The sequence below is a fragment of the Ictidomys tridecemlineatus genome, chromosome 2 (assembly GCF_052094955.1).
Source record: "Ictidomys tridecemlineatus isolate mIctTri1 chromosome 2, mIctTri1.hap1, whole genome shotgun sequence".
Lineage (NCBI taxonomy): Eukaryota > Metazoa > Chordata > Mammalia > Rodentia > Sciuridae > Ictidomys > Ictidomys tridecemlineatus.
This window is the reverse complement of record NC_135478.1, coordinates 75985527-76012587: the sequence shown is the minus strand read 5'-3', so window position 1 is coordinate 76012587 and position 27061 is coordinate 75985527. Positions and strand designations below refer to the sequence as shown.

Below are 27061 nucleotides of genomic sequence, written 5' to 3'. Positions count from 1 at the left end.
TCGGTCCCCACCTCAACCAGCTGCTGGGACTGGGATGTCCTGTTGGGTTGGAGTCCAGGTGTTGGACTTCAGACAGCCCAGGGCCACCACAGGTGCCCGCTCCCTGCCACCTGCCCGGTGTCCACTGCAGTGGTGCCCTGTCCAGTGCTTCTCAACTCTGCCCATGGCCTGTGGTCCCCTGGGCTTCCCGACTTGAGAATCGTCACCTGCGTGGGGGAGGACTCTTGCCCTCCGCTGGCCGCAGGCCACCTCCTGGGTGTCTGAATCAGGGCAGCCCTGGCTGTGGAAGTCACTGGGTGGGCTCCTCTGAGCCTCGGTCGTCATCTCCAAAGTGGGTGCCGTAGCTGATCAGTCCCCCCAGGGGCACCAAGAGTGGACGAGCTCGCTGTGCCGGCCCAGCACAGGGCCACCTACCCAGCCGGGCTGCCGTCTGCCTCCCCCAGCGCATCTGCCCCAACCCAGGCACACGCTCAGGGGGCAGCTGGGAGAGCGCGGCTGAGCTCTGTCCCCTGCTCTCCACCGACAGGACCTCGCTCGTTCCCACCCACCATGCCCGGACCTCTGCTTTGGGGATTGGCGTCCACGATCCGTGTTGAGGGCAGGGAGGGGGTGGGGGACGCAGGCTGCGCCGAGGGGGGTGACCACACCTCCCGGGGGCCCAGGATCCACGGAACCTGGTGCCTTTGGTGCCGTGGGTACGTCATGTCCCCGTCCTCCTCCCCCAGAGCCACAGAGCTGCCGTTCAGCCTTTATTGACAGAAGACAGGTCCTCGACACCATCGCTACAGAGTCCCCGCGCTGCCCCCACCCGGGTCTTCACCAGTGACAGTTGAAACATCTCAACTTAGGGACGCACGCGGCAGCTGAGTGGGCCGGTCAGGGGGGCGGCGCTGGGCTGCCTCAAGCTGGCGAGGCTTGGCAGAAAGTTCCAGAACTAGAGAGGACTTACAGCGGCCCTTAAGACAGGAGTGACTGGCAAAGCCCGGGACGGCTGGCGAGTCAGAACGTTCTGGCCCTAGGGCTTGGGGGCTCGAGGATGTGGCCTCTAAACACCGAGGGTGGAGGGGGGGTCCCTGCTGCTGCCCCAGTTTCGGCCGCAGTTGGCAGAGCTGTCCCCAAACCCCTGCTAACCCTGCTGCCCACAGAGCCTGCCACGTGGAGAATCAGTCGTTGACTATGAGGAAAAGAAATGCCCGGGGGACAAAGAACTGGGCAAGTGGGTGACGATTCGTGCTCTGGGTGGCGCTGGCTGCCCGGGCCACACTTCCCCCCGGGGACAGCTATCTGTCTCTCCAATGGGGGTCTTAGCCCCGGGCACAGAGCTCCCTGCTCCATCCGCCCATCGCAGCTCCATGGGTCCCTAAAAAGTCCCCAGGCCCCCAAACCATGGCACCTCTCCTCTCAGGTGCCCACAGGAAGAGGTTCATGACAGTGAGAATATCAGTGTCCCTACGGTTCAAACCAGGATGCCTCACACGATCAAAAGTGCTTGTTTGTCCTAAAAAGAAGCCTGCGGCTGCCGAGGAGGACAAGCCAGTTAGATGTGACTCGCTGGTCATTTAGAGGCTGGGGGGGCCGGGGACCCGGGAGGGATGGAGGAGTCTCATCCCGGAGGCCTGGGGCTGGGTTTGCTGGGGTGGAGGAGGCCACAATAAATATAAATAAACCTACTCAGGGCCCAGGCTGTCTGTGGAGTGGTGGCCTGCTCCGGGGGAAGTGGGCTGCGGCCCCCCAGAGTCCAGGCTGCTTCATCCCAGAGATGTTCTGAGCTCCCAGGCCCCTCCTGGCCTCTGGCCTCCCCAGGCTGAGGCTCTGGGCTGCTCGGCCTTCTTGTGACCACAGCAGGTGGAGGGCCTGAGTGTGGCCCTGGTGCACTGGTGGGTCCCAAAGCAGGCTGCCGGTCACCGGGGGGCCCTCCCCAGGAGAGTGTTCAACGAGGCCAGGCCTGGGGGTCCAGGCCCCCGAGGAGCAGGGGAGGCCAGGCTGCGTGTCCACTGTCCTTGGCCGCAGGGACTTCCAGTGGCAGGAACGGGTTCCCCTCCCGGCCAGCCACCTGGTGGGAAGCTCTGGAGGGGCCGGTGGGAGGCGAGGGGCCTGTCTCTGGGACACCCCAGTCCACATGGTCCCCTGCCCAAGCCAGCTGCTGGGGGCTGGGGGGCCACTGAGGCCGTCGGCCGGCTCAGGGCAGAGCTATGGGCTTGTGCCCTGGGCCACCCAGGTACTGGGAGGCGGCCGTCGCCGAGGCCACACTGTCCGGGGTGGCGTACGCGGTGTAGAGACCCGTCACCTGCACGTCAGGGAAGGACTGGTCGTTGCCACCAGAGACAGGGGTCAGGCCGGAGGCCCCCAGGTCACAGCCGAGCGGGGAGTCAGCAAAAGCCCCCAGAGCGTCCAGGCTGAAGCCCTCGTCCTTCATCTCGTCCCACAGGTTCCCTTTCAGAGACAAAAGCACAGGGCTGAGCTGGCTTCCCGCCCCACAGGCCCGAGCTGCAGTCCCTGTCTGACTTGGGGAAGGGGCCAGGCTGTGCGCGTGGGCAGGGTCATGTGCTGGGGAAACCCTCTTCCTGCTGTGTGTCTTTGGGAAAGTCACTTCTGTCTCTGAGCCTCAGAGTCAAATGGAGGTGACCAGAAAACCGACTTCTGAGGCTGTGGCCAGACGCCAAGGGGCTCATGGTCAAAGCCAGGAAGACAAAACCAGGTGTCCCCTTTTCTTCAGCAGCAGAACCGTGCAGCTGTCCAGGGCCAGGGCACAGGTGTCTGAGCCCAGGGCCACACAGGCGGGTGCCTGCCTCCGGGTATCTGGATGGACGGGGGACCGCAGGCTGCTCTTTCTTTATCCGTAGCCCATTTATTGAGGGGGACCCCGTGGCTGGCAGGGGTCAGTGTGACCTGCCCTGGGGTGGACACAGCCAGGTGGGCAGTTACTGACGGCTCGTCTGGGGCCTGACGGACCTGGGGTGGCACCCCCTGGCTGCGGGACGAGCTTGGGCCAGTGAGTTGACTTCTCCTTGCTCCCGCACGGGGCAGAATGGGGACAGGAAATGGCGATGACCTGGGAGGGCCACTAGAGGGGGCGCAGGGTGAAGCCCGTGAAGTGCGTGGTCCAGGACCCAGCACACGGTAGGTGCCCACTCACTGCTTCATGTGCGGGTACTGGGTGGTCGCCATGGCCACCCAGAGCACAGCCCGGCTGGCCTTGTCCTGCTGTCCCCAGCCCCGCCCCCACGGTCCCCCACTCCCGGGCCTCACCCTGCAGGGCAAAGTCCATGATGCTGGGGTCCAGGGCATCCACCTCGGGGTTCATGTCGGTGCTGATGTTGACGAAGTCCACGGGGGTCCTGCCCATGGCGGGCTGCGGGAGGGGGCCGGGGCTGGGGTCGGGCAGGGCGTGCAAGGGCGGGGTCTGGGCCGGAGCCGGGGAGTCGGGGGCCAGGTGGGCCTGGGGCTGGACCTGGTGGTGCAGGGGGACGGCCTGCAGGGACAGGGTCATCAGGGGCTGCGGGGGGAGCTGGGAGATGGCCAGGCAGCTGTGGGCCACGGCCACCGAGGTAGCGTGAGTCAGCACGGGGGTCTCGGGCTCCCCCGCTCTGCCGGGTCGCCGGCAGCTCTCCGGCCGGTCTGAGATCAGCTTGTCCAGCTCCTCTGCAAACAGGAGGGAGCCATGACTCCGAGCCCACCCTGCAGGGACCAGCCCCCAGCCCAGGCCTGGAGCCAGGTCCCCGTGCTACCCCCTGAGGGAGCTTAGCCAGTCTCTGGGACTCTCTGAACCTCTGTCTCCTCATCTGTGCGATGGCATCCCATGCTACACACAGGGTGGCTGTGGAGCTGTAATGACACTCACAACAGTGCCACCGAGGAGTGAGAGGTGCCATCAGTCATGCCATCTCCTGTCAGCACAGGCCTGTTGCCCTAGGACCGCCCTGCACTGGGGGGAGAGGCTGGGAGGGTGAGGCCCAGGAGGCTGAAACAGGACCGGGCCGTCGGGGCTCACCGGGGTTGGCCATGCTCCGGTGGATGGCGGCGAGGTCTTTCCTCTTCCACTTGTGCATCTCCTCCTCCATCTTGTCGATGCGGGCCAGGTTCAGCGCCCACAGGCAGCCCTTGCGGGAGGAGCCGCTCATCTTGTTCTCCACCTTCTCGAAGCACTTGTTCAGGGACAGGTTGTGCCGCACCGAGTTCTTCCAGCCGTCCGGAGCCGTCTGCAGGGAGATGTGGGCACTTGGGGGACCTGCCTGTGGACCCCTGCCTCCCTCGGTGGTCACAGACTCAGGTCCCCCGGGCGGGATGCGGCGGGAGCCCAGGCAACGGGACAGCACTCGATGCTCAGCCTCCAGGTGGGGAGGCGAGAGGGAGTGGTGGGGACTGCGGCAAGAGGAGAGCTCCTGCCCCGGGGAAGGGGGAGCCACAGCGGAGCCCGGCTAACGGAGAGGACGTGAGCCGCAGCCCAGGGCGGCCGTGGCTTCCTGTCTTTCTCTCCATCATGAATGGGGTAGCCAATGGCTCGTCAGTAGATGAAGATACTGAGGTTCACAGAGGTGAAGGCTCTTGCCTGGTCTGTGTTCTGCACGTGATGTTTCAAGGAGTCTGTGCTGAAGATGGAGGCTGGGACCTCCACCTCTACCCTCTCCTTCCTGAGAGGTAGGCGAACTCCTCTTCATCCATCAGAGCCCAGTTCAAATGCCCCCTTCTCTTTTAAAATGCTTCTGGGTGGGTCTGTGTGCATGTGTCCCCACGGCCGGGTACACAGACCAGGGGGCCCAAGACCAGGGCCCGGTTTAATCTAGAGCCGGCCCTGGATTTGGTGGTGACAGGGGAGGCTGGGTGGCTCCTGTCCCCGTCCCTGGTTGGAAGCCTCACCTTGAAGTAGGGGAAGTGCTCCTTCATGAAGCTGTAGATCTCGCTCACCGGCAGGCTGCCCGTCTTGCTGTTCTTGAGGGCCATGGCGATCAGACAGCTGGGCCGAGAGACGGGACAGGGTGGCCGTGAGGGCTCCCAGGCCAACAGCCCCAGGTCGCCTCTGCCAGGAAGCCTCCCCTGCTTGACCAGCCCCTGCACACTCACTGTTAGCCCTTTTCATGGCCCAGTATCTTTCCTACCCCATGTCCTTCTGCTTGACCCTGGGTTTAGCCATTGGTATTGATCTAAGGACAACCTTTACCCTCCCTGTCTCCATAACTGGTGTCTGTGGGCCTCCACCCTTTACCTAGGTGCTTCCCCCGCCCTCACCATCACCTAGTATTCTGATAACTTTCTGCATTTGAGGACACCTAGGTTCAGAGAGCCAATGCTACTTTCCCAAGGTCACACAGCCTAGGAGTGATGGAATGTCCGTGGGTTCTCAACCCCGGGGCTTGACTGACAATCTGTGGTCATTCCTGAGAACAGATTCCACATGGGAAGTCTGGGCCACTGTGTCCAGCTGTCTGCGCCATCCCGGGGCAGCCCTCAGCCCTCTCCACCGGTGCCACCCGGGCCTCACCTGTAGGAGTAGATGGGCTTGGGGTAGTGCTTGGGGTGCAGCTGCTCCTGCGGTGCATGCACTGCCATGTGGGCCTGGGGGTACGAGGGCCGTGCCCCCAACGGGGGGCCGTAGAGGCCCACAGGAAGGCACTTCCCGCAGCAGAGAGAGAGAGGGGATGAGAAGGTGCAGCGCCACACGAGACCGCCCACCCGTCCCTGGGCCCGTGACCGCAGAAACCACGGGTCTCCCCCCCACCCACGGGAGTTCCCAGGGGCCACGCGGTCGTGGGGGGACAGTTATCCCCACGTGCCTGGTGAGTCAACTGAGGCTCAGGGAGGTCCCTGGCTGGCCGGAGGCAGGGTCCTCTGCCTCTGGGTCCAGGGCTACCTGCTGGGCTCCCGGGGGGAGCGGGAACTGTGGCTGGGTCCCCGGTGAGTACAGCTGCGAGGGGTCCTGCAGGCCAGAGGGTGGCTGGCCCCCCACGGGGAACTGGCTCATCTGCTGGGGCCAGGAGAGGAGAAGACAGAGGGTCAAGGTGGACCGGGCAGCCCTGGGGCAGCCCTCGCACTCGCCGACCCACACTCGCCACTTACACTGGCTCCGTGGCTGGACAGGGGGCCCAGGCCCAGCATGCCTCGGGGCGCCATGCCCGGTGGGCCGTGGAGCAGGGGGCCTGGGGTGGCTCCCACGTGCAGGTCGGCTGCCCCAGCCAAGGCTCCTGTAGGAGGCAAGCCGAGAGAAAGCCCCGTGCTGGAGGGATGGTGGACAGAGCCATCCCTCACCCTCAGGACCGGGCACATGGTAGACGCTTGGCTAATCACTTTGCTGGGGCGTAGTGGTGAAAAGTGGGGTTCCCGCCAGCTGTGTAACCTGGGGCCAGCCTCAGTTTCCCTATTTGTACTCGAGCCCCTGGTGTTACCTGTTACTACCTATGAAGTTGCTGTGGGGGTTAAATGAGATAATATTTACCAGTGAGTGTAAGTCAACAGTAAATAACAACGAGGAGGAGGCTTTAATACCCTCCTTAAACTCGAACACCGATTTCTTGTTCATCCCATGGCACCCGGGACCTCTAGGTTGAGATCCAGACCTTCTTGCCTTTCCTCCCTTTGCCAAGCCCTGCTCTTCTGCCAAGGGTTGGCACTGGTAGAGCCTCCCCCGGGGCCGGGCCCAGGGCAGACATTGCTAATCCATCTCCGATCCTCACTGCACCAGCCTGACTTGGGGCAGCCACCTCTAATCAAGCACAGCTGACTTCCAAGATGGAGCTAGCCCTGGGGGCCGTTCTAGAACATTGTCACTGTAGGTGAAGAAACAGATCGGAGAGGAGAGCACTTGCCCAAGAGCACACCACTGTCCCCTGGGGTCCTACATGAGGATTAGGAAACGGACCCTAATCAGCAGGCCAAAGGCGGCCCACAGGCTGGTGTGTAAATAAAGTTTTATTAACACATGGCCCCACCTATCCGTTCAAATACCATCCATGGCTGGTTTGGGGTACATGGCAGAGTCCAGTGGTTTTGACAGAGACTGTGTGACCAACAAGGCCTAAATTACGTATTTCTGGACCCTTTACAGAGAAAGCTTGCAGACCCGGATGTACATGTTTTAATCGAGAATAATTTCTTCCATGAAAGAAAGGATCCCCAATGCTGACTCTGCCACTCTGGGTGTCTTCAATGTTCCGTGGCAGCTGCTTTTGGCCATTGTGTCTTTAAAGCACTGGATTCATTTGCTATAATTGCCATTAGCTGTCACTTATGGAGTACCTAATTGTGTGTCAGGATTCCCTTGGAATCTTCTAGAACATTGGGGTGGTAGAGTTCCTGTAAAGGACTGGACAGCAAATATTTTTGGCTCTGCCAGCCATCTGGTCTCTGTCTTCTTTGTTTTTGGACAGAGAAACATAAGGCCATTTTTAGTGTTTGCAAAAATAGGTTGTCGGCTGCATTAGTTTGGGAAGATGGACCTGTCATTCAAGGGAGCGAGCGACAGGGAACCTCAGCTCACCCTGGGCCTGGCACACGGTAGGTAAAGGGCGAATCTTCCCTCGGAGGAAGATGGACTCAGCCCAGAGAGGTGGACTGACTTGTCCGTGGCCACACAGCGGGGCAGGGAGCCCCCTCCCCTCTGCCGCCTTGCCTTGTCCCCCCTGGAGCCTACCTGGGTGTGGATGTGGCACACTGGGGCCACCCAGGTCCATGCGGCCACTCGCCATCTGCTGCAGCCGAGGCACGTCCACAGCCGTGAGCCACGAGAGTGACTGCAGGTCCCCTGGGAGGTCCTCGTCATTGGCAGAAGGCAGGAGCCTGTGGGAGGAGGGGAGCTTGGGCGGGAGGGGAGCCGTGGCCAGTGCCTGGGGCTTCTCCACCTCGGGAGGCCCCTCAGCCCCCGTCCCCAAGCCACTCCCGTGCAGCCTGTGCGTCCTTGGGGCTGGCATGGGACCCCAGCCCAGGACCCTGTCTGGAAGCCACATTGCTGTCCCTGCTCCCTCCGCCCGCCGGACCCCTGCCAGCACCTAGTCCCCGAGGAGTGACATGGGGGGGGGGGCAATTTGGTCCCTCCCTGGGTGTGAAACCCTGTGTCGCCCAGGGTGGGTCATTATTAAGACCAGCTGGGTGTCCCCAAGACACCAACTGGAATTCTGAGAGTCCAGAGTCCTGCGGGGCACCTTTGGGACACGCGGATGCAAAACTCCAGCCCTCAGTTCACTGGTGGGGTCAAAGGCAGGTGCTCTATGGCATCGAGGAAGGTCACTGTGACCCGTGTGTGACTGGGGTCCCCCCACAAGAACCTCATCGTGTGGAGGCTCACATTCCAAAAAAAAAAAAAAAAAAAATCCAGAATCTGAAACACTCTGGTCCCAAATGTTTTGGACAAGGGACACTCAGGCTGTGGTCCCACGTGACACATGGGGACACCGAGTGGGAGCACTGAACCACTCCCTCCAGGTTCCACAGGACCTGGTGGGGCTGGGACCTGCCCGCCACCCCTCCACCTGGCTTTCCCGGGGGGAAGAGGCCCCCCCAGTGCCAGGCGGGCCCCCCAGCTGGGAACGTGGCTCCCTGGTGACCCCGCAACCCTGTCCTCGAGGCTCACTGAGCACCAGGCGTCAGGATGGCATTTTTCTGCACTGTGACACGGTGGCACTCAGCCCTGACCAGACGCCACCGTGTGTGGCACCCACACGGCCAGGGGCGGCCTCCTTTGTGCCCAAGGAGCTCACAGCCCCCCCTCTCGGCTCCAAGTCTCCAAGGCCCCGTGTCGGGGCCCAGGGTGCGGCGGGCGGGGCCAGGTGGCAGCACAGCCGCGGTTTCCTGGGGCACCCGGTGGCCCGTCCCTCATCTGCGGGGCCTCCGGCTCGCGCCCTCCCCGGCTCCCCTCCTTCCCTTGTGTTTTGGGGCCACGATCAGAGTTGCCATGGACACCGCTTCTCAGTTGTCACAGGACCTGGGCCCTGGGCCCACGGAGCTGGCATCAGGTGACCGCCCGCTGCCCCCGCGATTGGCTGCCTCGAAGGGAAACACAGCCCGGAAGCGGTTTGAAAACTCAGCTGGCCCGTGTCAGGGCAGCAGTTGGCCCGGCTGCTGTCCCCCGGTGGCCCATTGTGTGACAAACGACTGTTGCCCTGTGGCACGTGGCCCCCATTGTCCTGGGGTCTCCAGGCTGTTGTCTCTGAGGCCCCCCGGCTGCCGACCCTTCAGCCTGCTGGTAACTCATCGGACTGAGTGACAGCCACGGCCCCGTCCTGGGCAATGCCATCTGTCCCCCCGGTCCTCGGAGACCACGGGGAGAGGTGGAGGGGCTGGGCCCGCTGCGCCGCAGCAGGAGGCGACTGGCCACACGCACCCTCCCTCCTGGCCCCCGGCCAGCCAGCCTCCCGGTGTGGCCGAGCCCACCCCCTACAACCTGCTGTAGCTCCCCATTGCCCTCGCTGCTCTTAGTCCTGGAGAGGAGAAGAGGGGATCTCTGATGGCAAGAGGGGGACCTCACAAAGCTCTCTGAGTGGTTGGCAGGGGGTTCCTAGACACCAACAGGGAGCACATTCTCTGGCAGTGGGTGAAGCCAACGGGCCATATGAGTAGTAGTTAGTAACTCAGGCTCTGGATCCTACTCTGGGCTTCCTTGAGCCACTGGCTTAACCTCTCTGAGCCTGTTTGTCATCTGTGAAATGTGGAGAATCCTTGTTCCTGTCTCATAGGACACCACGAGGATTGAGTGTGTGGCCCACAGCAGGGGGCATGAGCATGACTGGGCTGCTGCTAATATTAATACCAAGGTTAATTGGATGGTGAATATTAGGTTCCCAAGGGGAACCTGAGGTCATATAGACACCCGCCCCCGCCGCCATCGCTATTTATTGAGCACGTTCTGGACACCAGGGGTTATAAGCCCTTCTATTCTACATGAGGAGAAACTGAGACCACTAGAGTCACTTAGTGCTCAGCCTGGAGGAGGCAGCAGGTGAGGCTGAGCATGGGGGAGGCTGAGGGAGCGATGCTGTCTGAATGTCCTCATTTTCTTCCCTGCCATCTGTGACCCCGCGGCAGGAGCAGCAGCCAGCCTGCCTCGCCCACCTGAGGTCACACCTCCAGCCCTTTGCATTCCCAGACTTCAGCTGCCTGCCACCCTCTTAACGTCAGATGTCACCTGATGGCACCTCGTGTACCTGGGGAGGACGGCTCCAGAGTCCCACGTCACCTGTGTCTCACCCACTGTGGTGCCACTTAGGTGCCTGCTCGGCCGGTTGAGTCAGGCTGACCCTGTGTAGCCTGCCCTGGGGACGTGGCCAGGACCTTCACGTCTATCTGCATCCCGGGGCCTTGCGGAAACCCGGGCTATTTTACAGATGGGGAAACTGAGGCCAGACGGAGCAAAATCCATTGGCTGAAAGAAAGGCAGCTGGGGCTCGAACCCAGGTCCTTCTGTGCCGACCCTGGGTTGTTCCAGTGGCGCTGCAGGCAGAGGGTCTGACATCTACTTGGGGAGGCGCCACCCTGACCGGGGTCCCAGTGCAGAACTGTGCCAAACAGCAGCGTCTCCTGGGGTTGGTGGAAATGGGGGGTCCGGCCCAGCTCAGGCCCCGGGTCTTCACCTTGGGGTTCCCAGCTATGTTCTGGGGGGGAGGACAGCCTTGAAGGGGTATGGCCAGGGCTGGGGCCAAGTGCCAGCTTTGGCTGGACAGGTCTGGGATGGAGTCCTTGCCACCCCGGGAGCGTGACCTTGGGCATGGGCTGGGGTCCTCACGCCTCCTTCCCGGGGTGGCTGGGAGGGCGGCTTGGCCAGTGCGCTCAACTGTGCTTCCCGCCCCACCCTCCCTTCCCAGGGGTGCAGGCCCCAGCCCTCCCCCCGCCTCGGGCCTCCCAGAGGGTCTGTTCCTCTAGCTGTCCCATGAGGAGCCAGACACCGTCTCCACGTGCCCAGGCTCCTGCAGACCTCACTGTGGGGTCCCCATCAGGTCCCCTCGCAGCCAGGCCTCTGCTCTGGGCATCCTGGGGACCGGGGTGAGCAGGGCTAAATGCACCATGGCCTAAATGGGCATCTTGTCCCCATACCCTGTCCCCACTGTCCCTGCACATTGGCGCCCACTGCTCCAAGCGCCCCTCACCAAGGCCCGCGGTTCCCTCCCTCAGGACGGCCACAGGGCCCAGCCCCACTCCTTCCCAGTGTCTTGCTTTAGAGAGTGACCTGCAGGCTCAGGAACCACTCTGGCCTCCCGGCTGTCGTCCCCCAGAGAGGCACTCAGTCCCCACCTCCGTTCTCCTGTGTGAAGTGGGTGTGGGTGACGATCCTAGCCATGGCACGGGTGCTTCTCACCCCAGGACTGGCACGTGGGTGGGGGCAGGTCTCGGGGACTCGGTCTGTCATCGTGCAGAGCTCGGGGATATTTCCTGATAGGTGTGTGTGAGAGAGAGACAGACGGACAGACAGAGACGGACATCCTACACCAGCCTCCGGAGTGGGGGTCCCCTCTGGAGACAGTGACAGGGCTTTTGCAATCCAAAGGAAAGGACAAGCCTGGGACCCCCCAGTCTCCTGTGCCCTCCCTGGGTCTGTCTCTCCGGCTTCTGGCTGAGTGGAAAACCAGGCCCTGTCCCCTTGGGTCACCTGCTGCCTGCCAGAGGCCACCTGGGGGGAGCTGAGCAGGAAGAACTTCAAAGGCCCAAACCCCTCCCCTCTGCTTCCTCCCCCATCTCTGGCCCTCAGGTGCCCCCTCCGTCTGTCCTGACTCCCTCCCACGTGCTGTGTGTCCATCTCTCTCTCTCTCTGCAAGCGTCTCTGTCTTTGTCACTGTGATGGAGTCCTGGCCTCACCCTTCCTGATTAGTGACATCAGACGGGATCCTGAACCTTCCTGAGCCTCGGTTTTCTCATCTGCAGAATGGGGTAGCGGGGAGGGAGTAAAGCTCTTAGTAAGCGTGCCTCTCCTCTTCCCTCTTCTCTGACAGGGCTTCCGGGACCCCCGACTCTCACAGCTCCATCTCTGTCCCACACACCCAAAGTCACCCACCCCGAGTCCCTGTGTCCACACAGGGCTGCCCAGAGCCACTGCGCCAGGCTTGCGGGGAAGAGTCCGTGAGCCTGCAGTGGACGCCGCCCGACCCCCAGGCAATCCCCTACACCTCGAGCCAGGGAGCTGGGCCCCCGCGCCCCCAGCCAGCCCTGGTGACCCTGTGCTCCAACCCGGGGCAGTGTGTGACGCTGCCCTGGGTCTGCAGAAGCACTGTGGGCCCTGGGAGGGGACAGTGCCACTCTGCCTCCTGCAATGAGCGCAAGGGTACCTTCCTCTGTGGCTCCATGCCTTCTGTTCCCTCCCAGTGGACACCTTTCCTGTCCCCTCTGCACCTCTCAGCATCTTGCTCAGGAGTCCTTAACAAGGTCACCTTGTCAGGCGTCCCTTTCCTCTGAGCCCCAGGGAGCCCTGCTTTGCCACAAGCCTGTACCTTCTGAGCCCGGCTGGTATCCAGGGGGAGAGAGGTGCTGTGCCCCCCCCCCCAGCCCTGAGGCCAGGCACAGGGAGGAGGCGGGGACAGGGGCCACCTCTCTGCCACTACGGGTGGTCTCAAGAGCTCCCAGGAGCTCACACAGAGCTGTGCACACAGTGGGCGCCCAATAATTATACCCTGAGCCACTGGGCAAACATACCAGCTCCCTGCACACCCCATCTGAAGGGAGCAAACCCTTTCTGAGTGTCTTGTCCTGATCGAAGGCCACTTAGAGGCATAATCCCGACCTTGGCCCTTTGACCCCATCGAGAGCATGACTGGGCAAGGTGTGCGTGTTACCGCGGTCCCATTAGCCAAATGAGGATGCTGCGGCCAGGGAGGAGGGACAGGCCTTGGGTCACTCAGCAGGGAGCTAAGGAGAAGGAACTCCACCTCTAGAGCCGGTGGCCCCGCCCCTGCCCCAAGCCCCACCCCTGTCCAGGCCCCACCCCTAGCCCAGGCCCCACCCCCACCTCAGGCCCCACCCTGCCCCAGGCTCCACCCCTGTCCAGGCCCCGCCCCTGCCCAGGCCCTAGGCCCCACCCCAGCCCCAGGCCCCGCCCCCAGGCCCCTACCCCAGGCCCCGCCCCCACCCCTGCCCAGGCCCCGCCCCTGCCCCAGGCCCCGCCCCCATTCCTTCTCCCTGCTTGAGGAAACCTGCTCTGAATTCCAGAAGATTCTAGCCCGGTGCTCTCCAGCAGGTTATCTGCTAGGGAAGATGGCTATTTACAACTAAATGTAATAAAACGAAGTAAAATGGACAGATTCGGTTCCCTGGTCCACCAGCCACATTTCAAATACCCAGTGGCCACATGTGGCCAGTGTGGACCCAGCGTGTCTCCATTGTCCCCAGGCGGCAGTGGTCAGCAATGTTCCTATCAACCCTAATAGGAGAGCCGGTGGCCTTTCTACAGTGCCTTGAAACAACAGGACCTTGGATTTAGGTTTGGAAATTAGGAGCTGGTTTCACGGAATTTTGAGTTGAACATATTTCATGATGAAAGATCCGCCCCCCCACCCCCAGCAAGAGGGGTACAGGCCCCCGGGGCTGCGTGGCTTCCGGAGCTGTGTCCCAGGAGGACCTCAACCTCCAGGAGCCCTTTAGCAGGAGCCCAGGGAGGACCCGCCAGGCCCCTGGTGGATGGCAGATGAGGGGGGACCCTCTACAGGGAAGTCCCCTGGTCACACCTCCAAACTTCCACCATCGTGGGCAAGCCAGGGCCGGCCCCTCCAGGCCGCGGCTTCCCCAGCTCTAAAGCCACAGCAGCAGCTCAGGGGCCCCTCGGGGCCCACCAGCACTCAAGCCCGGGGAGGCAGAGCAGGGGAGGCCGAGTGACCCGGGCAGGGGACTTCCTGTGCTGGGCCTCAGTGTCCCCAAGGGTAAAATGGGAATAACAATGGCACCCACCCTAAGGCACTTGCTGAGAGTGTGGTCACAGTCCCTAAAGTATCAGAGCAGAGGCGGCTTCTGGCTTTCTGTTGAAAAAGCAGGTTAAACTGTTAGTTTGGGGTCCCCTGGGGGGCGTGGCACCCCTGGAAGTCCTTCTTAGTGAGTACAGAGTTTTGGGGGATAAACGAAAATTAAAAGAGCCTCCGGGCACTCCAGAGCCCCTGGGGAATCCCGTGGCTCACCAGCAGCCGCTGTCCCCACCCTGCCAAGCGGCTCGCCTGGAGTTTCAAAGCTTAAGGATATTCAAGGTCCTGAGAGGGACCATCGCCCCCCTTCAGACACAGGAAAGGTGAGGTCAAAACCCAGAGCCGCTGGGCACGCGCACCTGTCCTCCCAGTGGCTCGGGAGGCCGAGGCAGGAGGATCTCGAGTTCAAGGCCAGCCTTAGCAATGGTGAGGCCCTAAACAACTCCATGAGACCCTGTCACTAAATAAAATGCAAAATAGGGCTGGGGTGTGGCTCAGGGGTCGAGGGCCCCTGGGTTCAACAAACAAACAAAACCCAGAGTCACAGCAGCCCCAGGTACCCTGCCCCAGCACGTCCTGCCCGACACTCTCGGGCCTCGGTTTCCCCATCTGAAATACGGTGGGGGTGGGGTGAGCCACTCCTGTCTCTGTAGGGCTGCCACTGTGACACCCGACCTGTGGGGACACCCAGCTGGGAGACCCTGAAGATGGGCAACAGCCTGAGCAGAGACGGAAGGCTTTGGTCACAGTCTGCAGGGGTCATTGCCAGGGGTGCCCAAGGGAGGGGCCAGACCTCATCAGAAGCGAGGTGACCCCTGGGAAAATCCACTTCAGACTCCTGCTCTATGTCAGCACGGCCCACTCCCTGGGGGCCTACCGTGTGCTGGCACCGCCCTTCCGAGTCTCCCAGGAGGCCCGGCCCTCGGCTGCACCACGTCCTGAGCCCACTCCCACCTGGAGCCCGGCTGTGGGGCCTCCCTCTGCAGCAGGACAGCCTGGTGGCCACGGCCTGGGCTTCGGGGCTCGGTCGGGCCTGGGTGTGAACTCCCCCCAGCTGCTGCACCTGCCCGTGGTCCCCCGCCTCCCTGGCCTCAGTGGGCTCCTCTAGGGGGCACCAGGCCCGGCCCAGCCCACGAGGCGTGGTGAGCATCAGGGGGACCATGCAGGTGGGTGCTCACCCCTGGGAGCCCCCTCTGAGAGCTCGGACCTGGAGGCGAGGGCCATGTGCCCTGACCCTTCCCACACTCCTGTGCGCCAGGCCCTGCTCTGGCAGATGAAGCTCCTCGAGTCCCAAGGAGGACGGGCTCAGGGCGCGCCCCCTGCCTGCTGGGCCCTGAGGTCTGCGTCTCCGCCATCTCCCAATGCCCAGGGGGTGGCCGCCTCTCCTCCCCCTCTCACAGGGCAGGTGGCCGAGGCCCAGGGTTGAGGTGACGTGTGTCAGTCCCCCAGCATGTTGGTGGAGGACCTGGGCATCGGACAGCCCATGCCCACCTGGGGCCCCTTCTCTCGAGGCTGCTCCAACTGGTGCAGAATAAACCAGGCCAGGGGCAGGAGGGGCCAAGCCTCATTAAAAAGGATCAGGCTGCCATGTGTCTCCACGGGGACAAAGCCACTGGTCACAGGACACTGTGGTGGCCCTGGGAGACGCAAGGTACCACTGGAGTCCAGCTGTCCTGCGCTGACCAGGCGATCAACCCAGTCACTTAAATGAACCATGTCCTTAATTATTCAGTCACGTTGCCCGAGGGGTGGAAGATAAACCAGCAGAGCAGGGCACTGGAGGGAGAGGGACCTTGGGCAGGTAACTCAACACCTGAGGACCTCCCTGTCTTCATCTGCCACTTGGAGGTGAGAAAAGGGCCTGCCTGCTGATTCCAAGGTAAACCACAGGCATTGTTTACATGGTACAGTGGCTCTGGAAGGGCACTGCAGAAATGTTTGCAGAGGGGATGAATTTAACCCCTAATAGCTAGAGCAGTCTGCCACTTTCTGAACCTGCCACTTTCTTTAAAACCCATCAGGAGAGCAGACATTGACCTCTTTGCTATGGTCTGGCCCTTGGCCATCTTCTTCCCACTCTGCTCTAGCAAACCTGCTTCCTCTGAGTTCCTCAAATATTCTAAATTCTCATCCATCTTAAGGCCTTTGCACATGCTATTCTCTCTGTCTGGAATGCTGTTCCATGCACTCATTTACAGCCGGCTCTTTCACAACCAGATAGCTTTTTTTCAGAACAGACAGCTGGCTTAGGACCTAGTGTGCGTGCATGTGCATGTGCGTGCATGTGCGTGTGCGTGTGCGTGTGCGTGTGTGTGTGTGTGTGTGTGTGCATGTGTTTCTGGAGGATGAAATTGCAAGATCCCAAAAGAGGGGTGGACCCCGATAATGCTCCCACCTCCTTGTCCATGGGTGGCTGAGACCTCCTTCTACCCACCGTGAGGGTGAGGATGTAAAGATGTCAGGACAGCCCCTCGCCGGGCAGACGCCCCTCCCCTGCAGGTTACAACTGGTGGGTGGGGCGTCCTGATAGGAACCTGACCCCCCCCCCACACACACACACACAGTGGGTGGGGAGGGTCTGGAAGAGGTTTCTCATGGCTCAGAAACCTCTGCGTTTCCCTGGACGCGGTATTTCTTGTGCGATGCTGGTCTGTGCCTCCATTTCTCCAGTGACTAGTAAACCTATTAAATGAGTATCTACTATGCGCCAGCACTGCAGTTCACAGGTGAGGAGGTCGCCATGAGAGAGGGGAAGGACGTTCCCCAAGGTCACCCTGATTCTTAGGGCAGGGGCTGAGGTGGGGAAGTAGATGTGGCTCTGAGAAGCCGAGGGCTCATTGGGCCTCCTCGTGTCCCTCCAGGCCTCAGTGCCGGTCCCTGAGAGGAACTTCTCGGAACTCTAGAATAAGTTCCAAAGTCGAGGGCAGGTGACTGGTGACTGTAGCTCTGTCCCTCCCCAAACGTGTGGCCAAGTCATGTCTGGGGGCCTCCATGTCCACGTCTGGAAACCCAGGTCATGCGGGGCCTGTCTCAGGGTTTTACTGGGAAGACGGTCACTAAGCACCTACTGTGTGCCAGGACCTCCAGGGTGGACCTCCCTCTCTCCACCTGAGCTAAGAAGGAACGCTGTTCACCCCCGGGAAGCAGGAGCTGCCCGCCACAGCGTTGCTCGCTAGATCCCACTTGTCCCCAGGCCCTGGTCCCTGCTCAGTATCCGTGGGGCCGAGGGCTGCGGCCACTGCGCTGAGCCCAGACTGCGGACGGCTCCCCGGGGAGGGCTCCGCCCCCAGCTGCTGGCCCCGCCCTCCCTGCGCTCAGCCATTGACAGCCAACGGCCAAACTGGCCCCAGGGGACGGTGGCAGGCTGCTGGGCCCGGGCTGCCTGGGGGCTGGACCGGCTGGACCAGCAGCCCGGGTAGTCCCCAAGCATTCTCTGGAGACACAGGCCAGCGAGTGAGAAGCCCATAAACTTCTCCAGGTCTATTATTTGGGGAGAAAAATGGGAGTGGCTGGAAGCGGGGACTCACTGCATAATCAGCCCCCGCCCCATGAGAAAGCGCTGGGTCCTGGGGCCAGCCGAATGCCTTGCCCCAAGCAGCTGCAGGTCCTCCCCACAACCGGAGAACTGGTTCTATTTCACAGAAGAAGAAACTGAGGCTCAGAGAGGAGCAGTGACTTGCCCGGTATCACACAGCAATGAGGTCATGGAACACTTATGTTGGACCAGCTGCTGTGCTTTTATCAGTAGGACACAGGGTTGGGGGCACAGTGTTCCGAGGGTGTGGCAGTTCCAGATTCTAGTCCCCACTTGACCTGTCACTGTAAGGCCTCATCGATTTTGGGGGTGGGGGGCCGATACTGGGGATTGAACCTAGGGGCACTCCACCACGGAGCCACATCTCCAGCCCTGTTTTTTATTTTATTTAGAGACAGGGCCTCACTGAGTTGCTTAGTGCCTTGCTTTTGCTGAGGCTGGCTTTGAACTCCCGAGCTGCTGGGAGGACAGGTGTGCTCCACCGCGCCTGCTGCAGCTCATCTTAAGGCGTTTAAACTGGCTGAGCCTTGATTTCCTCATCCACCAAATAGGTGCTAGAGAGCTGCCCTCGTGGGACGGGATGTGGGGGTCTAGCTGGGATGGATGCTGAGACCTGGCCCAGGAAGGACAGGCTCATGGGAGACACGGAGGCGGCACCTAGTGTTGGCCATGCTTATCTGCCTGCTGGGTACCTTGGAAAACCACCCTGAAACCCTGCGAAAAGGACAGGCCGTGCCCGGTGGGGCACCTGGGCACCCCTAGGTTCAGGGTTGATGGGGGACGGGCCTGCTTCTCATCCCTGCTCTCCTGGACCCTGCCTCTGCCCGATGGCCAGTGAGCGGGGTGCACACTGCCAGGCCCCAGGAAGTGTGCTGTCTGCTGTGCCCTGATTTGGGGGAGACACTCAGAAGCATGGGGCTGAGCCTGTTGGAAGCCCTGGAGCAGCACCTGGGGACGTGGATTCAGAGATCCACCCCCCCCCCCCGCCCCCAACTTCCCACCCAAAGGCCCTGCACAGACCTGTCCCCTGCAGACCTGGCTCTTTCATGTAACTAAGTGGTACAGGTAACAGTGACTGCTAGTTTGTGGTTCTTCTTGATTTTGGGGGGGGGGTTAGTTGCCAATGGACCTTTATTGTGTTTGTTTTTATGAGGGCCTCCACATGCTGGGCACGCGCTCTACCGCTGAGCCCCAGCCCTGCCCGGCTCTGGGGTTCCTGTTCTACCTGCTTTACTGACTGAGTCCTCCTGGCACCTGAACGAGGGATGTGCCTAACGGTGCCCATTTGAAAGAGGAGGACACTGAAGCCACCAGGCCTGTTCCAAAGCTGCGCTTGGGGCAGCGCGTGTCTGATCCCGGTAACTCTCTGACCCTCTGACCCCCCACCCTCTGGGGCGCTCAGGAAGCTCTTCTAGGCAAGAATAAGAAGCCACATCTTGTGGCCCTGGGGAGGGCCAGCCCTGGGGGAGGACCAGCCCTCTCCCTGGCTTTGTTAGGAGGCAGAGAGGTCCACACAGTGCCTGCTGGGTGCTGGGCACTTTCCTAAGCAATGTCCCATCTAGTCCTCCAGGGGCCGTTTTGCTTACCCCCCGGCACAAACCTATGAAAGTTCAAAGGCGAAATTGCCCAGGATCGTGCAATGAACCAGCAGCAGAGCCAGAAACAGCGATTTAGTTGTCATAACCACACGGGGCCTGGGTAGGATTCCCATCTCCCTCTTACAGATCAGGAGAGTGGGCCTGAGAGCCAGGCACACCCCCACCCCTGTAATTCTGTACCCCCTGTTAGCACTGGAAGGAAGCCTCAGTCATGTGATCCTGGGAAAAGCCCCTTCATTTCTCCGAGCTTCGGCCTTCCTCACCTGGACAGTGGGCCGTCCCAGCGCTGGGCACCTGGCCCGGCTGCTCCCACAGCAGGCTTTCTGCAGACATCTGCCTGAACTGGAGGCCTCATTTGGTCCCTAGAAGGCAGCCTCCGTCTGGGGCCCTCAGAAAGCAGCCTCCCTCTAATTGGGGGCTGCTGGCTGCCCCAGCAACATGAGTCCCCAGGAGGGCCAAGCTGCCCCTGGGTAAACAGGGCTGATCCGAGGTGACAGCCTGCTCTTCCTGGGCCAGCCCTGATCCTGCCCCTCTTCCTCAATATCAGCTGTGCCCCCTCAGCCCCAGACCTGGTGTTTGCTCTGGGTTCTGGGGCCCTGGGAACCGGGTCAGGCCTCCGTGGGCTCAAGGAAGGGAGATTGGGAGGGGCAGGTCCCTCCTTTTCCTCTTCCTCTCTCCCAGGGGCTGTGTGACCTTGAAAAAGCCCCTTCTCTCCTCTTGGTCTCAGTTTCCTCATCTGTTAAAGAAGGCGACTGGACGGGTTGGATCCCTCCGGGCCTTTCCAGCTCTGAGGTTAGGAGAGTGTGGGGGAGGGCTCTGAGGACCTCCGTCCACCCCCTCAACTTACTTCATCCTGACTCAAGATTTATTTTGGCCTCAGTTTCCATGTAATTGACTCGTGGGACCCAGGAGACCTAGGAGAGCCCTAAGAGCACCTCCTTCAACAGCATCATTTACGTGATGAGGAAATCAGGCCCAGAGAGGCTAAAGGGCTTGCTGAAAGCCACACGACCAGGCTTGGGACCCAGGAGTCCTGAGCACAACGTTCCAGCATCCAGAGGGAGAGAAGCCAGCTTCCCCCAGAACGCTTTTGAGGGAGGTACATTTCCTAGAGCCCCTGCTAGGGCCCTGGAGGGAAAGCAAGAGCCACTGTTGTCACCAGGATGGCCAAACAGTCCCTAACCCAGGAGGGACCTCTTTTGGAGGGGACAAGAAACTGCAGGCATTTCAGGGTCCCACTGCACTAGGACAGACACCTTCGGAGACCAACTCTGAAGTCAATACCTTCAAGCTCTTCTGCAAAATCGCGGCACCAAAGCGACAGTTTCAGAAACCACAAACGGCCCAGAACACCTGAAGTCCTCCAAAACACACGGCGGGTTATTGTTGAAGCCCTCACCTGTACTCCTGCGGTGAAGGGTGGTGATTTTGCCCAGAGTTTCGACAGAGTCCTGACATTATGGATGAGATGTCACTTTCTATCATCTCCTTGGGGAAAAGACAAACAGAAAACAACACTCCATCAACGACCGACGTGGACAGGGCAGAGACCCAGCTGCCCACAATTTCCCTGCAATGCAGAAGGACAGAGCTCTAAACCACCAGCAGAACAGGGAATTCCTGCACAAAGCAGGTCACGATCCCAGCGCAATCCTACAAGATTTCAGAGGCAAAGAGAAGCGAGGAGATGAAATCACAGGTTCTTAGGAATTCATTGGGAGAAGGGCAGGGGGACATCTCTATAATCCAAATGTCAAGGTTGGGAAAAACCGTGTACTCTCAAAACAGTCGTCAAAAGAACTTGATTCCCTTCTAGGTCTTCCATTTTTGACCTTGAATCGGTTATGATCACTTTGAAAATTAAAAATAATAATAATAAAAATAAAGGGGAAGCTTGATGTGTCACTGGGTTTTTCTGGGGGAAGTCTAATCCCTTGTGGCAAAGGAAATCATTCTGCAGGGTCCCTGTCCTGGAAATACCTTGGGACACGACACATGCCCGTGCTGAGGACCGCCACCACTCTCTCTCCACCCCCGCAACGCAACACAAACACAGCCCTAAAAAGAAAACTCCTCCAGGTCCCTAAGTTCCTCAAACTCCAAGCGTGAAACAACACAGAAACCCACCAAAGGTTCTGATCAGTCCCGCCCCCAGAGTCGCCCAGGGAGTCCCAGGAAGCGGAAAAGGGGACCCGCGGCGGACGCCCTGCGGCCCCTGAGCCCGGGGTCTCTACCCTGGAAACGCAAAGCGGGACACTGCCCAGGAGCAGGGCGAGAGGCGGCCCTGCAAGGCGGTACCTGGAGCCGATCCTCGCGGGGCCGCAGCTGCCGGCGCTGGGGGGCGGCCGGGGTTCCGGAGGGGGCTCCCTCGCGCTCGCCCCTCGCGCTCCGCAATTTGGCCGCTGTCGCAGCTCGAACCGTTTTTAAATTTCCCTCTCTGGAGCTGTCCAGCTCAGAGCATGCGCAGTAGCCGTTCGGGGGGCTTTTTCCCCCAAGGGTCAGTTACAGGGCAGGGTCAAGGGGATTGCTTCGGGCGTTTCCCAGCAGCAGCGAGTCTCGCACGCCCCGGGGCGCCGTGTGTGTGTGTGTGTGTGTGTGTGTGTGTGTGTGTGTGCAGGGGGTGCGGTTACAGACAGGATATACAGGGATAGGAACACCCCTCTTTAGACTTTGCCCACAGTGGCAGCCCCTGCACGCCCGCCAGCCTGCGTTCAGGAGCCGCGGGAGGGTGACTTGGGTCAGAATTAAGTTGCAAAAGATGCGGGGACCATTGAGACTTGCAGTCCGTCACGGCCCAGGGGTACAGCAGGTGGCCGGAGGAGGGAGCCTGTCTCCCCCGGAGTGGGGACTGGCCAAGAGGGAGAGTGCGGGCCCCAGGTGGACGCGGATCTGGCCACCTGTGACTTTAAGAGGTTTGGGCCGGCGTCGCCTGGCGCGCGCCTGCAGGGGGCTGCGGAGCGGCGACCTGGAGCCCGGAGCCTCCCGCCGGGCGCCTCCACCTGCCGCGCGCCGAGGGGCGCCCGGGTGGATGGCGGCGGCGAGGCGCGTGGGGCGCCCGGGGTCTGCGCAACTCGTCCCCCTGTCCCGCGCCGAGGGTCAGCGCGGCTGGGCCCGGGTGCCGCGGCGACTTCGCCCGCAGCCCTGGAGGCTGCGGCGGCGCTCGGGGTCCGAGCCCCGCGGAGCCGTTGGCGGGGCCCGCCCGGGAGCCCGCGCTCAGCCCGCCCGCCCCGCCCCGCCGGCGCCCGCCGCGGGAAAGGTGGCGCGGACCGCGGGCGCCGGCGGGACCCGGCGCGGACAAAGGTCTCCCGGCCCCGTGGGGGTTGGCGAGTTGGGTCCCCTGAGAAAGTCTGCGGGTCCGGCGCCCGAACCCTGGAGCCTCGCTTGGACTCGTTGGTGGAGACGGCAGTGACAATAGGGACAGCCACCCTCGTCCTTAAAGCCGGCCCCTCCTTTCTTCCTCACTCTGGTCTCTTAGGGGTCACTAGGGTCTCCTTTTTTTGCAAATGAGGAACTGAAGCCCCGAGCGTGGGTCCGGAGCGCTCGGCCAGGATCAAATCTGCTCCAGCCCACCCCACGGCCCCTGAACCTGGACAGCCTCCCGCTGTCCCTGCAGGGTCAGGCTCAGGCATCCCAACTGCTGCTGCAGTCGTCTGAGGCTGTCCCCACGTTGGGACCGGGAAGGCCTTTTTTTTGTTTAAACCCAGGAGGAAAGTGCCCGGGCTGGGTGTGCCTGCATTTCATTTTCCATCCAGGTGGGCTTGGCACTGGTCCACGTCCTCCTGAATGGCTTTCCTGTGGCACCTGGACGACTCTTCTCCTTTCTTCTCTGTCAGGAGTGAATAGATGGGTTTGCGTGGTCGGGGGGGGGGGGGGGTGGGGTGGGGGGTGGACAAGTTTACAGATGTTAGGTAGGGCATGGCCGTGAAACGTTCTCAGTTTCCATCTCTCTGACCTCATATACTTAAAACCCAGTTTCCTTGGGTGTGAAAGGTAGTTTACATAGTCTGTGTTGCTCTGCGTGTCCGGGAATGACCTGTAATTATTTTGCCTTTTAAGTTATAAGCATTCGAAGCATTTTTTCTAAGAACAAAACAAAACAAAACAAAACAAAAAACAAGTTTTTAACCAAGTAACTTACCAGAAATCTTTATTTGTTAGTTAATGTATTTCCTCTTTTATAAATGTATGCTAGGTCTCAATTTCAAATCACCTGGGTGAATCAGAGCCATAAAAGGGAAAGTTTGGCAATCTTCAATTTTTTAAAAATAGGAGTCTCAGGTGACTCTATGATCAAGCAAGTTGGGTCACCTGTACGGAGGGAGGGATACCTTTATTAAGCTAAAGGAGATCAATACTCTGTGTGTGTGTGTGTGTGTGTGAGAGAGAGAGAGAGAGAGAGAGAGAGAGTGTGTGTGTAGGGCCAGAGATTGAACCCAGGGCCTCACACATACCAGGCAAGCACTCTACCACTGAGTCTCGTCCCCAGTTTGGCCAATACATTGTTTAAATAAAAGAATATGAAGTTCTCCTGTTTCCGTCACCGTATCACCCTTTATCACTTATTCTCACGTTGGGGGCGTATCCCAAGTCTTAGATGGGTCCTGATTTTGCAAAGGTATTTAAGATGCCCTGCCAACAGGAGTTCCATAGGCCTAACAGCGATTTGAGTCGGAGACGCTGCAGGAGGGAGACAAAGGACCAGGTATGTGACTTTAGGTTCCCTCTCCAGGCCTATGGTGTGCAAGGTGCTCTAACCCGGGTCTCTTTTCTTAGATTGTGATAGTTTGATGGTAGGTATTTGCCTGTCCTGTTTAAAGGTAGGATGCCCATGGCCGCCTAAGAAATGTTGGTTCATGAGGTTGACAATGAGCTTAAAATCAACCCTGTTATAACTGGGAATACCAGCTCCTCGGATGCACCACAGACGGACAGTGTTCATACTCAAGGACTACAAATATTAACCTCTTGGTGGTGTTGAAGCAGGTTTTCTCTAATCAGAGATCAATTTTATAATAGATCATGACCATTTCTTCTCCCTTTTCCTAAAAATCTTGCTTTTGCATTGCTTATTCTGATTTTCCCTTGGTGAGGAGGAAATGGGAGGAAGGTCAGGAATGCATGATTGGGAGCATAAATCATCTTACCCAACTAAGCTCTTGCCTTCATTTTCCACCAGGAGACTCTGTTCAGCGACAATCTTTCTTCCACCCTAGCCATTCAGTAGAGACAATTGCACGGTGTGTCTAGGCCTGACAAATGCTAAGGTCTTTTTTCGTGAACCATTAAACTAGAACTGTCCAGAGCCACAGCACGGAGGACGGGGTCTGGCCCATGGTAGGTGCTGTGGGGATCTGTGCTATTTCCACCCCCCCTTACTTTGTTAATTGCTGAAAACTAACTAGGTGGCATTTTCTTATAAGAAATTTCTCAAAGGGAAGTGTATCTGTAGCCGCTCTCCAAGTTCATTCCCGTTATTTCTGATTTCAGGAGATGTACTGTTCAGTAGTCCCAGGGAAGCCGCTGCTGAATGTCTAAAACCTTCTGAGGACAGAGCCCAGGGTTTTCTTCCCCCCTTCTTTCTGTGGGAGACTGTGAAAGTCCTGCTGATCTCTTTGCTTCTGTTAGCATGACGGATACGTGGATTATCGCACTCTTTGGGAGCACGATTGTAGAAGAGCGGCGGCTCGTATGTAACTGTGGTCATACATCTTATTTAATAAAAGGATGTGAAACTCTTGGATGTTTCCAGGAAAAGACCACTAGAATGTTTCAGCATTTAAAAAAAAAATTTTTATTTTTTGCCTATCCTACCAAGATCCAATTCAATTACTGTCCTATTTCTACTTCTTAGGTGAAAACTAGCTAATACAATGAACTCTGGTTAGGAGGGTCATAGGTTCAAGGCCAGCCGGGTCCACTTAGCCAGCTCCTGTCTCAAATTAAAATAAGGGCTCGGGGACTAGATTAGTTTAGCCTGCACAGGGCTTTGGGTTCATTCCCCACACCACGGTCCAAAATGAAGCCCACTAAAGAGCATCTCCCACAAATGTACACAGGCAGGTGGTGGGAGCTCTAATGTCATCTTTTATTTTTATTCTTTTTTTTATAATAAACTCACTTATTTTTGTTAATATCCAGGGATTTCTATTGGAAATAGAAAATTTTTCTTGGGAAAAATTTTCTCAAGGTTCTGAATCAGAATAGGACCCTTTTCTCCAGGACTCCACAAAACAGCTTAAAAATAGTGGATCAGGGGTTCCAGCGTTTGTTTTCATTAGTATAAGGAAAAACTTCTCAAGGATCACACAGTAGTCCTGGACAGCATGTCCGCCTCGGGGTAGAAGGTAGTTAGACTGAGCAGTTGATGCCGAGGGAAAGGGGAGTCACAAGCCAGAAACAAGTCAGATTAGATCTCTGAGGTCCACCCACCTAACCATGTTCTGCATCTTATCCTTGACGCTCAATGCCAAGTCCCCGTAGCAAAGCTTCTGTTGCAAGTAGACAATCAAGTTCCTGCTGCTTTCTTGCATGTTTACATGTAAATGCAGAGGAATGCAAAAATAAGTGATGTGGGGGAGATTTTAATCTGGGCCATTTCTCACCTGATATTACTGAATAGCTCTCTGCACCATGAGACTCTGACTAGATGATTGCCGGGCCCTGAAACATTCTGAGACATTCAGTTTGGGGCATAATCTTAACCTTAGGCATATCTTATTTTTGGAAAGTAAATAGTTAGTCATTTTAACAACAGCAGTTCCACAGGGATTAGAATATGTGCTCAGACATGCGCATCCCTCCCTGTTAGCAGACTTTGGGAGCAGCAGGACTCTGGAGGGAAATCTTTAACTGGCCCAGCTGTGAGGCAGACCAGGGTTCAGGTCTAAGCACTGGTTCTTTCTTGGCCAAGTGGCTTTGGGTGATTTTTTTTTTTTTTTTTTTTTTTTTTTTTGTATACTGAGGATTGAACCCAGGGCCCAGGGGCACTTAACCACTGAGCCACATCCCCAGCCCTTTTTAAAATATTCTATTTAGAGACAGAGTCTCACTGAATTGCTTAGGGCCTCACTTAGTTGCTGAGGCTGGCTTTGAACTGGCTTTGATCCTCCTGCCTCAGCCTTCCGAGCCGCTGGGATGACAGGCATGCACCACTGCACCTGGCGTAGGGCGAGTTATCCCCTCCCCACCCCATGTCTCCAAAGAAACAACAGCATTCGCCCTTCAGGGCTGGGTGAAGCTAAAGAAGAGCATGGGGTGCATCCTAGGTGCTCAACAGCAAGAGCTGTTCTCCAGATATTTCCAAAGGCTGGTTCTGTAGCAAGACGCTCCTGCAGTCAGTAAGGGACCAAGAGATTTTTGAGCCATCTCCACTTTTTCAACGGATAAAATCAGGATTTTCTACACAGTTCTGGCGACCTGAGAGGTTTGACCTGCCAGTCCTTCCCTGGGCACCAGGAGAATGTAGCCTATGTTCTTTCAGGATGAGGCTGGGAATTTAAAAATATTTAGGGTCCTGGTCTTTGGCACTGAATCCCTAATGTAACCAGTCTGAGCCCTAGGATTCCTATTCCACCAGGAGAATCTGTTCAGCCATGACCAGTTGGGGGAGAGCTCTCTCGCCCCTTTGTAGCTGCGACCGTGTTTTCCCACGTGGGACAAGAGTCACCTTCGGCCCCCAGACCTGTTAGGGGCACAGTTCACCTATAATCTACCTGCGTCTGAGCTGAGTCTACGTTCCACAGAACTCTCACGGTCGCTCTTCTGATCCATTTTTTACATTCAGCCACCGACAGGCTTGGTCTGGTCAGGAGCTCTCTTTGAAACCATCGGAACTAGATGCTGGCATTTCAAAATTTTTCCAGTTGGGAGTTTCCGTTTTTCTGGAAGGATCTGAAGAGTCAGCCCTGCTGGGCCACCACAGGGACTGCGTGCAGCCACCCCCCATTAGAGGGGTGGTCCCGTGACCTCCACTTTGCCACAAGCCCCACGGCTGTCATCTCCCAGCCCCAAGGCCTGTGTCTTTTGTCATTTGTCTTTGGAAGCATTTTTCATAGGTCATTGTTGTT

The 27061-nt window shown here is 59.0% G+C and overlaps 1 protein-coding gene across 4 annotated transcripts; it reads right to left on the bottom strand.

Moving 5' to 3' along the window:
• Nucleotides 1-736: 736 nt before the first annotated feature.
• Foxn4 (forkhead box N4) lies at nt 737-20489 on the bottom strand. Of its 4 annotated transcripts, none has more exons than XM_005340107.3 (9): nt 20395-20489; nt 7625-7770; nt 6055-6179; nt 5849-5959; nt 5480-5610; nt 4858-4954; nt 3992-4199; nt 3250-3642; nt 737-2433 (listed from the first exon to the last, which is right to left on the bottom strand). In XM_005340107.3, exons 1-9 carry the CDS (start codon nt 20478-20480, stop codon nt 2180-2182), a joined length of 1551 nt encoding a protein of 516 aa, XP_005340164.1. In that variant the 5' UTR covers nt 20481-20489; the 3' UTR covers nt 737-2179. The 4 variants fall into 4 exon arrangements, with proteins under 4 accessions (XP_005340164.1, XP_040145296.1, XP_040145294.1 ...); XM_040289362.2 differs by having other exon boundaries at nt 5849-5962; nt 20395-20483; XM_040289360.2 differs by lacking the exon at nt 20395-20489 and having other exon boundaries at nt 5849-5962; nt 7625-8937.
• Nucleotides 20490-27061: the final 6572 nt, after the last annotated feature.